This window comes from Oncorhynchus keta, chromosome 9 (genome assembly GCF_023373465.1).
Source record: "Oncorhynchus keta strain PuntledgeMale-10-30-2019 chromosome 9, Oket_V2, whole genome shotgun sequence".
Lineage (NCBI taxonomy): Eukaryota > Metazoa > Chordata > Actinopteri > Salmoniformes > Salmonidae > Oncorhynchus > Oncorhynchus keta.
The window spans coordinates 44,374,414-44,386,433 of record NC_068429.1 but is presented as its reverse complement, the minus strand read 5'-3'; the positions used below and the strand labels follow the sequence as shown (position 1 = coordinate 44,386,433).

Sequence of the window (12,020 nt, the reverse complement as noted above, 5' to 3'; positions counted from 1 at the left end):
TGCATATATGGGTATTATTCTACACACAATATACATGTTATTATTCTAATGAGCTCCGCACCCAAACAAGACCAAATTTGGTTGGTCCGGACCAAATCTGAAACCAATCATAGTTGTCTATGTTTCACAAGTTTGGACATCAGACGTCGAAATCAAGGCTGGTCCGGACCAACCCAAAAAATGACACCTGGGGACATTGAAATCAAGGCGTGAGTGAGTGGACTGATCAAATTTCAACTACTTTTCAACGTCCATTGACATCTAGTGTTGGTCAGTGCTAAGTGGGTGTGGATCCTGGCTACAGTAAATGGAAAGAGAGGGGGCTCATGGCTAGGTATCAGTAACACCTGGGAGAGGTAACAGTAGCTGGAAAGAGAGAGAGAGAAAGAGGTTGTCCAGACTGTTTTCATACTAGCTTTTACCACAAGATGACTGCAAAGAAAAGAGTTATGAGCGGAACATAACAGTATGCCAGAGGAAGGGAGGACAGTAGCCCGTGACCTAACTGTGGCTTGTGACTACTATGATTTCCCATTGTAGACAATTCAATTGCAGCAATTCCGTTAGAGACTTTAGGTAATTCTGTTACCGATTTGGTAACAGAATTACCAGTTTTAATCACTTTTTTAAGTCATTCATAAAGAGAAATTGATATCAGTAAAAACACAAACTAATTGATAAGTCTACCTTTACTTGTGACTTCTGGGAACAATTCCTTATATGGGAGGAACGTTTGAAAATATCTTAAAGGCAGTGCCTTCGGAAAGTATTCATACCCCTTGACTTCTTCTACATTTTCTTAAGTTACAGCCTTATCCTTAGATGGATTAATTAAAACAATTTCCTCAGCAATCTACACACAATACCCCACAATGACAAAGTGAAAACAGGTTTGTGGATTTTTTTATACATTTATTTTTTTTAAACAACAGAAATACCTTATTTACATAAGTATGCAGATTCTATGCTATGAGACTTGAAATTGAGCTCAGGTCCATCCTGTTTCCATTAACCATCCTTGAGATGTTTCTACAATTTAATTGGAGTCCACCTGTGGTAAATTCAATTGATTGGACGTGATTTGGAAAGGCACACACCTGTCTATATAAAAGGTACCACAGTTGACAGTACAAGTCAGAGCAAAAACCAAGCCATGAGGTTGAAGGAATTGTCCGTAGAGCTCTGAGAAAGGATTGTGTCGAGGCACAGATCTGGGGAAGGGTACCAAAACATTTCTGCAGTATTGAAGGTCCCCAAAAACACAGTGTCCTCCATCATTCTTAAATGGAAGAAGTTTGGAACCACCAAGACTCTTCCTAGAGCTGGCCTCCGACCAAACTGAGCAATCGGAGGAGAAGGGCCTTGGTCAGGGAGGTGACCAAGAACCTGATGGTCACTCTGACAGAGCTCCAGAGTTTCTCTGTGGCGATGGGAGAAACTTCCAGAAGGACAACCATCTCTGCAGCACTCCACCAAATTAGGCCTTCAGCTGCAGGGTCTGGGAGACTAGTCAGGATCGAGGCAAAAATGAACGGAGCAAAGTGCAGAGATCCTTGATGAAAACCTGCTCCAGAGCCAAAAGGACAACGACCCTAAGCCCACAGCCAAGCAGGAGTGGCTTCGGGACAAGTTTCAATGTCCCTGAGTGGCCCAGCCAGAGCCTGGACTTGAACACGGTCGAACATCTCTGGAGAGACCTGAAAATAGCCATGCAGCAACGCTCCCCATCCAAACTGACAGAGCTTGAGACGATCTGCAGAGAAGAGCGGGGGAGACTCCCCAAATACAGGTGCTCCAAGCTTGCAGTGTCAAACCAAAGAAGACTGAAGGATGTAATCGCTGCCAAAGGTGCTTCAACAAAGTACTTAGTATAGGGTATGAATACTTATGTAAATGTTATATTTCAGTAATTTATTTATATATTTTTTATTCATAAAAACCCGTTTTTGCTTTGTCGTTATGGGGTATTGTGTGAAGATTGATGAGGAAAATCTATTTAATCCATTTTAGAATAAGGCTGTAATGTAACAAAATGTGGAAAAAGTCAAGGGGCCTGAATACTTTCCGAAGGCACTGTATGTGGGTTTTTGGAAAAAGGATTACAAGGCAATGTTTCTTAAACTTACAGAAGGCAAAACATTTATTTTGCTTTGATGTATTTCTAATACCTTTTAATACTTTTTCTGGTAGATGTTTTCTAAGTCCCCTTTTCCATCTGTTTGACCAGAAATCAAAGCCATTATTACTTATGCCACATTGTTTTTGATGGAAATGATTCAAAAATGTATCTATGAACTTCACAGTAAGCATTTCACAATAAGGTCTACTTGTTGTATTCGGCGCATGTGACAAATAAAGTTTGATTTCATGCTCATGGGTCCTTTAACATGGAAATTACCAGCTACACTACACATGTTCACAGTGAACCAAGATCAAACAGTGATGGCAGAGCAGAGCTGGGATTTTGGAAATGTTAAGCATGAAACACACAGAGAATATGACTGCCTATAGGTGCTTATCACAGTAGGAGGTCGTTCATTATCTTGCAAGAACAACATCTAGCCACTGTAGCTAGTAACATAATTAGATCACAATTATATTTGTTTTCATGAAGCAGCTCCTGTAGCTGGCTGCTGAGAGTCAATGCAGTGTCATTACTTTACCTAGCTAGCACAACAGCTAGCTAGCATATCATGCTAACCATTTAGATACATTTCTTTGCTAGCTGGCTAACATTATCTATGGGCTGTATCAATGTTCTGACCACTAGTTAAACCACTCCTCACAAAACATATGTGCCGGTTCAATATGTCAACGGATGTTTTTAAACTGTAGTGCAATTGTGTTAAATGTTTGAAACTGTTTGCTGCTATTTTGGCCAGGTCTCTCTTGCAAAAGGAATTTGAATCTTAATGAGTAAAATGAGAAAAAAGAAGAAACCCGCACATTGTTCTTGATAATAACACTGCTCTTTAACAAGCTTTACACATCGGCCTCACGGCCTTGGTCAGAGCTTTTGTGATTTAAAAAAATAAATAGTACACTTATGTAGCCACACCCACATCCGTTCCACGCATCGAATGGGGTTGGAGTCGAGGGAAAACAAGTAAGTGCTACCCAATATAACAACATACATTTAATAAATATTTGAATAAAGTGTGTACATAAAACGGATTAAACACGTCTGTAAAACCACAATGAGGACATCGACCTACCAAGCAAGTTTTCATAAATCATTGGGTACAACACAAGACAAAAAACAGGGCATAATTCATGTTCACATTTACAACATAACATGCATGACCATTTCATCATTAAGACCTCTAGGAAATAATGTCTGGGAGGGTGAAAATCCAAAAACATTCTCTTTTGCTCAGAGTATTATTTATATCACCTCCCTTGTCTGACATCTTAACTTTCTCTATGCCATAAAATCTCAAAAATAAATGTATAAAAAAGGTAGAAATGTCATGTTTTAGGTCATTAAAATGTACTGCGACTGGATAATCCGTGTCGTTTCTCCTGATCTAACTTTTATGTTCACTAATTCCGTTTGAGAGAACGAGAGGTTTTAACTACATACACTCTAAAGAAAAAAATAGGGGTTCAAACAAGGGTTCTTCTAAGAACCTTAGGGTTCTTGGCACTGAAAATTGCCCCCAAAAAGGTTCTTCCAAGAACCCTATAGGATTTGGGGTTCATTGAGGAACCTCCTTAGTTGATGGGGGTTCTTGCAGGAACCGAACTGCCCAACAGAAACATTGGGATTTGAAAAGACAGCAGGTGCAGTCACTAAAATGAACAATTTAAAGATCAACTCAGTTTAAGATAAGGTTTGTACCCTTTTATGATCATACCGTCTATCTTTTCATATTTCTGCAAATCTTTCTAAAACAGAAAATGGACACAATTCAATGGATATCAATAAACAAAGAGTTAAGAATATGTAGGCTATAAGAACATGTTGAAGGCTAGCTGTATTAGGTGCAGATGACTGAACTGCAAAGTTTTGTGTCTGTAGGTAATACAGATGAGACATTCAAAGGTATGTCAATTGGTATTGGTATGTCATGCAGATCACATTTAGCATCCCTCTTCAATGAATATCCCATAGGCCTATATACATTATGGGGAAGGTATGAATATGAAAACCATTATCAAAACAGTTTTTTAAATTCATATTTACCAACAAAAACCAAGGTATGAATAATAATAATAAATGCCATTTAGCAGACGCTTTTATCAAAGCGACTTACAGTCAATGGGTGGTCCCGGGAATCGAACCCACTCCCCTGGCGTTACAAGCGCCATGCTCTACCAACTGTGCTACAGTATGAACACTGTTGTGTGCATGTTTTGTTAATCATCTTTGTAATAACTATTTTTTGGGATTCACAGACTTCACCCTCCCTACACCTCTGATGAATATAACAGGAAACATGTTAGATCACCATGCACTTAAAAAAAAAAAATTCTGCCTATGGATAACATCAACACATTAATGTCAACACGCCAGAGGATATACACATGGGACTTGGGATTCTCCTGGGAGTTTACCTCATTTAAAAAAATATATTCTGCTTTGCCACTAAAATATTGTGTTATTGCTATGCATATTATTAATAATAATAACAGGGGGGGGTAGTTCTTTGAGGATCCGCTAAAAGGGGTTCTTTGAAGAACTTATATGGGTTCACCCACAGTTTCAATTTGAAGAACCCCTGAAGGATACTCCAGGAACCTTTTATTTTTAGAGTGTAGCATAACGTGGTAACCTGCCCTTGACCTGTCGTTTTTCCTTCCCCCCGTTCTAGTAATAAATGTTTGTTACTTCGACACAGTCTTCCTCACAGTCTTTTAATCTTGTCTCCATACACATAGTATTCTTTGCTGTTAACAAAGTCTGTTCATGTTCGTGGTTTAGCTCAGAATAAGGCCTTTTCATCACGCTGCCTGGATATAATAAGGATTAATAGGGCTACTGGGGAGAGAAGGCATGCTGTTGGAGCCAACTGGCACACAAACACAGCAACACAGTCAGGCTATTCAAAAGGTTTTGACTAAGGTCTATGAACTGATTAATTCACCCCCCCACACACACACACACACATTACTCTGAACTTTATGAAATGTTGCTTATCCCATGAACTGTATCCACGTGTCATTTCACATTTACATTTACATTTACATTTAAGTCATTTAGCAGACGCTCTTATCCAGAGCGACTTACAAATTGGTGCATACACCTTATGACAACCAGTGGAACAGCCACTTGCATCTAAATCTTGTTGGGGGGGAGAAGGGGGGGAGAAGGATTACTTACCCTTACTTACCCTATCCTAGGTATTCCTTGAAGAGGTGGGGTTTCAGGTGTCTCCGGAAGGTGGTGATTGACTCCGCTGTCCTGGCGTCGTGAGGGAGTTTGTTCCACCATTGGGGGCCAGAGCAGCGAACAGTTTTGACTGGGCTGAGCGGGAACTGTACTTCCTCAGTGGTAGGGAGGCGAGCAGGCCAGAGGTGGATGAACGCAGTGCCCTTGTTTGGGTGTAGGACCTGATCAGAGCCTGGAGGTACTGAGGTGCCGTTCCCCTCACAGCTCCGTGGCGAGCACCATGGTCTTGTAGCGGATGCGAGCTTCAACTGGAAGCCAGTGGAGAGAGCGGAGGAGCGGGGTGACGTGAGAGAACTTGGGAAGGTTGAACACCAGACGGGCTGCGGCGTTCTGGATGAGTTGTAGGGGTTTAATGGCACAGGCAGGGAGCCCAGCCAACAGCGAGTTGCAGTAATCAAGACGGGAGATGACAAGTGCCTGGATTAGGACCTGCGCCGCTTCCTGTGTGAGGCAGGGTCGTACTCTGCGGATGTTGTAGAGCATGAACCTACAGGAACGGGACACCGCCTTGATGTTAGTTGAGAACGTCAGGGTGTTGTCCAGGATCACGCCAAGGTTCTTAGCGCTCTGGGAGGAGGACACAATGGAGTTGTCAACCGTGATTTCTTGCTGTAATATTGCTAGTGATTGACCTTGGTGTACGTACAGTACCAGCCATAACTTTGTTTATTGCATTTATTTAAACCAAATTGAACATGTTTCATTATTTATTTGAGGCTAAATAGATTTTTATTGATGTATTATATTAAGTTAAAATAAGTGTTCATTCGGTATTGTTGTAATTGTCATTATTGCAAATAAAGAAAAAAAATTGGCAGATTAAATCGGTATCGGCTTTTTTGGTCCTCCAATAATCGGTGTTGAAAAATCATAACCGGTCGACCTCTAGTCTTAACAGCGCGATTTGCCAAGGCAGGATACTCTGAGCGCAGCCCAATCCAGAAATCTGGCAGTTGCTTTTGATTAAATTATATTTTCACAACCACTACAGTAAGTGGACTGTAGGCGGGGCACGGAAGGGATAATGAAGTCAGTTGTTTGGGTCATCCGTTTCGGCAAAGTGCTCAGGTGCTTCGCTATATCACGTTTTATATTGTCCGTAAGTTTGAGTTTATTTGCACACAAAAAATCATACAATGATGGTCAGACCTGTGTGTTATCCTTGTCAATGCAGGCAGAAGAGCTTCAACTTCTTAATCATGGCCTCAATTTTGTCCCGCACATTGAATATAGTTGCGGAAAGTCCCTGTAATCCTAGATTTAGATGATTCAGGGGAGAAAAAACATCACCCAGATTGGCTCGTCATCATGCAAGTTGTCAGACAAGTGAAAATTATGGTCAGCAGAGAAAACTTTAAGATCATCTCTCAATTCAAAAAAATGTCTCAATACTTTGCCCCTTGATAACCAGCGCACTTCTGTATGTTGTAAAAGCGTTACATGGTCGCTGCCCAAATCATTGCATAATGCAGAAAATACATGAGAGTTCAGGGGCCTTGTTTTAATAAAGCTTTAATAAAGTTAACCATTTTCACTGTTGTGTCCAAAACGTCTTTCAAGCAGTCAGGCATTCCCTTGGCAGCAAGAGCCTCTCGGTGTACCCAAGTGGCTTCGGGAGAAACTGTTGCACGCGCGATACCACTCCACTATATCTCTCTGTCATGGCTTTTGTGCCATCAGTAAAAGATACCAAAGAAGAGCAGCTACGTTTGGCTATATCCTTCTTTATTTCCCCAAAATGTCCATTTATTTGGCGTGTTTGATTCAGAAACACCGGTTCCAACTCGCCCAACATGACTACAAGGTATCTAATAAGTTACCTGTAAACTTGGTCCAAACATTTCAAACAATGTTTCTAATCCAAACTTAGGTATCCTAAAACGTAAATAATCGATCAAATTTAAGACGGGATAAACTGTGTTCAATACCGGACGAAAACAATGTGAAGCGCTTTCCAGGTCGCGCGCACCAAAAGACTTGAGTCCACCTGGAGTGACACATGCAAAGAACAGGGCTACTTTTTCATTTCTCAAAAGAAAAACATCAAACAATTTCTAAGTACTGTTGACATCTAGTGGAAGCCATAGAAACTGCAAGCAGATTCCTATTAAAAAGGGCTTACCATAGAAAACTAATGGAAAACAGATTGACCTCAAAAAATTGTTCGCCTGCCAAATCAGTTCTGTTATACTCACAGACATTATCAAACAGTTTTGGAAACGTCAGAGTGTTTTCTATCCAAATCTACTAATAATATGCATATCCAAGCTTCTGAGCCTGAGTAACAGGCAGTTTACTTTGGGCACGCTTTTCATCCGGACGTGAAAATACATCCCCCTATCCCTAAGACGTTTTAATTAATGTTATTTTTGGCAGTGAAACGAGGCTACTCAGGCAAGAGAAAAAAACTCACCTAAATGTATAGCCCCATTGGAAAATATAAAATGGACTGTTCCAAAATGTGAATTTTTGGGGGGGCATACCCCCGACGGCATTGCGCGTACCCCAGTTTGGGAATACCTGCACTCGACAAAGACGTCACAGAAATGAAGCGATGTCATTGACTTGTACAACAAATAAAGTTGTTCAAGCAAAGTTATCGCCTAAGAGTTATTTAATGCTATTCTTTACCTTTTCGCAAATTGAAGAAGGGCCCACGATTTTCTCACCCAACCATGGTCAGTAAAGAGATCTGCTGCGCACGAATCAATTCCCTTCTGAATGTCTGTTCACCGGCAACTTGCCACAAGTGAACTGGCCGGCTGTTGGGAATCGGGGTTTGAATAGTGAACGGAGGATGCTCGAGATGATAGCACCAAACTTTGCGTCACTGGTTGCATTCCAGGACGTCTTTACTGCAGACATGCTGCTATAATAATGCTGCTACACCCATGTCACTTTTGCAACACTTTTACTAATGATCAATACAAGCTTGAGACATATTTTGCCATTGTCTCAAAAGTAAGTTTTGGATAGGTTAGAACTTGAACTCTGTGATATTTGTATTCTCCTATGGGCCTTCCTGTAAAGGAGTGACATCATGAAGAATGCAGAATGTCCTCGGACAGAAAGACACACTATTTTCTTTCAAAGGCCAGGGGAGCTTAGGCATCAGCCTGTCTGTAGTCTGTACAGAGGCATCCAGACATCTTAGAAGTGTATATATCAGAGATAATAGAGTTCTATATGTTTGATCTACACAAGAGATAGACAGTAATCAATTAGGAATCAGTAGTCAGCTGTAGTACAGTTTTTCCACATCCAAAATGGCAGTTATGGTTGATATTCAATAAAATAATAAGCCTCACCTGTCCACAGGTTTAACAGCCTGGCTTTCCCTCTGAAGGCCCTCTCCCAGGTCTCTATCAGTAGAACCACTGGAGGCCCTCTCAGGCAGGGGGCTGGAGTTACTGTCTGTTACCAGGTTATCGGCTCTCTTGATGGGGAGGCCCTCCTCGATCTGATGGGTGACAAGGGTCCCAGGCTGCTGCAAGGTTTTCTTTAGAAGCTTGGGGGTTTCAGGTGGCTCTGTGTGGATAGTTTAGTTTATTAGGATCCCATTAGCTACTGCACGTGCAGATACTCTTCCTGGGGTCCACATAAAATGTACAATTACATGACAAAGTACAGAACAAGAACATCATAAGATATTACATTAAATCCTAAATAAAAGTTATATATTGGTAAGACAGAGAGACAACAAAAATACTATTTTAACACTATTCATATACACTAAACAAAAATATAAATGCAACAAGCAACAATTTCAAAGATTTTACTGAGTTACAGGAAATCAGTAAATTTAAGTAAATTAATTAGGCCTTTATCTCGGATTTCACATGACTGGGAATACAGATATGCATCTGTTGGTCACAGATACCTTTTTAAAAAATATAGGGGTGTGGATCAGAAAACCAGTCAGTATCTGGTGTGACCACCAATTGCCTCATGCAGCACGACACATCTCTGTTGCATAAAGTTGATCAGGCTGTTGATTGTGGCCTGTGGAATGTTGTCCCACTCCTCTTCAATGGCTGTGCGAAGTTGCAGGATATTGGCGGGAACTGGAACACGCTGTTGTACACGTCGATCCAGAGCATCTCAAACATGCTCAATGGGTGACATGTTTGGTCAGTATGCAGGCCATGGAAGAACGTGGGGCCGTGCATTATTATGCTGAAACATAATAAGGTGATGGCGGCGGATGAGCTTCCCTAAAACGCTTTCTGACGGTTTGTGCAGAAATTCTTCAGTTGTGCAAACCCACAGATTCATCAGTTGTTTAATCAGCTTATTGATATGCCACACCTATCAGGTGGATGGATTATCTAGGAAAAGGAGAAATGCTCACTAACAGGGATGTAAACAAATTTGTGCACAAAAGTTGAGAGAAATATATCTTTAATTTCAGCTCATGAAACATGGGGGGACTAGCACTTTACATGTTGCGTTGATATTTTTGTTGAGTGTACCTATATACCGTACAGTTAAATTAGATCTTTAGAAAGAGGAGAGGCGCTGTGATACAAGATGTTTATCTGTTTTTTTAAAGCTAAACTTGCTTTTTACCTGAATAACCTCTGGTGGCAGAGCATTCCACGATGACATGGTTTTATACATACCTGATGGACGCATTACATTCGTTTTTGGTTTGGGTACCATGAAGAAACCCATTGTGGCGTGTCTGGTGGGGTATGTACAGTTGAAGTCGGAAGTTTAGCCAAACACATTTAAACTCAGTTTTTCACTATTCCTGACATTAATCCTAGTAAAAGTTAGGATCACCATTATATCCATTTGGAAGACACATTTACGACCAAGCTTTAACTTCCTGGGAAGTTTTTGAGAATTTGCATCAATATATCCACATAATATTCCTCCCTCATGATGCCATCAATTTTGTGAAGTGCACCAGTCCCTCCTGCAGCAAAGTACCCCCACAACATGATGCTGCCACCCCCGTGCTTCACAGTTGGGATGGTGTTCTTTGGCTTGCAAGCCTCCCCTTTTTCCTCCAAACATAACGATGGTGTTAACTTCCGGCGCTGACAGAGATGGCCGCCTCGCTTCGCGTTCCTAGGAAACTATGCAGTATTTTTTTTTTTATATGTTATTTCTTACATTCTTACCCCAGGAAATCTTGGGTTTTATTACATACAGTCGGGAGGAACTATTGGATATAAGAGCAACGTCAACTCACCAATATTATGACCAGGAATACGACTTTCCCGAAGCGGATCCTCTGTTTGGCCCCCCACCCAGGACAATGGATCGGATCCCAGCCGGCGACCCAAAAAAACAGTGATGTAGAAGGGGCAGACGGAGCGGTCTTCTGGTCAGGTTCCATAGACGGGCACATCGCGCACCGCTCCCGAGCATACTACTCGCCAATGTCCAGTCTCTTGACAACACGGTAGACGAAATTCGAGCACGGTAGCATTCCAGAGAGACATCATAGACTGTAATGTTCTTTGCATCACGGAAACATGGCTCACTCGAGACACTATCGGAGTCGGTACAGCCACCTGGTTTCTTCATGCATCGCGCCGACAGAAACAAGCATCTATCTGGTAAGAAGAAGGGCGGGGGTGTATGCCTTATGATTAACAAGACGTGGTGTGATCATAACAACATACAGGAACTCATAACTCATACAGGAAGTCCTTTTGTTCACCTGACTTAGAATTCCTCACAATCAAATGCCTACCGCATTATCTACCAAGAGAATTCTCTTAGATCATAATCACAGCAGACCCTGAAAGAACTTCATTCGACTGGATGTAAACTGGAAACCACATATCCTGTGGCTGCATTTATTGTAGTTTGGGATTTTAACAAGGCTAATCTGAAAACAAGGCTTCCTAAATTATATCAGCATATTGATAGCGCAACCCGGGCTGGCAAAACCCTGGATCATTGTTATTCTAACATCCGCGACGCATATAAGGTCCTCCCCCGCCCTACTTTCGGAAAAGCTGACCATGACTCCATTTTGTTGCTCCCAGCCTATACACAGAAACTAAAACAGGAAACACCCGCGCTCAGGTTTGTTCAACGCTGGTCCGACCAATCGGATTCCACGCTTCAAGATTGCTTCAATCACGTGGACTGGGATATGTTCCGCAATGCATCGAACAACAACATTGATGAATATGCTGATTCGGTGAGCGAGTTTATTAGCAAGTGCATCGGTGATGTTGTACCCACAGCGTCAATTAAAATATTCCCCAACCAGAAACCCTGGATTGATGGCGGCAGTCGCGCAAAACTGAAAGCACGAACCACTGCTTTTAATCAGGGCAAGGTGACCAGAAACATGACCGAATACAAACAGTGTAGCTATTCCCTCCGCAAGGCAATCAAACAAGCTAAGCGTCAGTATAGAGACAAAGTAGAGTCGCAATTCAGCGGCTCAGACATGAGAGGTATGTGGCAGTCAATCACAGACTACTAAAGAAAAACCAGCCCCATCGCGGACCACAATGTCGTGCTCCCAGACTGTTGATGGAATTTATATGAATGACTAGAATATTCCACCCTGAAGCCATATAATCGTATGAAATTGATTAGAATTATGTATAACCATAGTCTGTACAATATGTCTATAATAGTATCTTAAAAACAGACC

General features: G+C 41.5%; 1 protein-coding gene across 7 annotated transcripts in view; it reads right to left on the bottom strand.

Annotated features, from left to right (window-relative positions):
* Positions 1-12,020, bottom strand: part of sh2d3ca (SH2 domain containing 3Ca) — a 304,863-nt gene that overhangs the window by 60,638 nt on the left and 232,205 nt on the right. For all 7 annotated transcript variants that reach the window (XM_052525971.1, XM_052525972.1, XM_052525969.1 and 4 more), the window contains one exon: positions 8,701-8,920. In XM_052525971.1, coding sequence (XP_052381931.1) covers positions 8,701-8,920 — 220 coding nt within the window. The remainder of the gene's footprint in view (positions 1-8,700; positions 8,921-12,020) is intronic.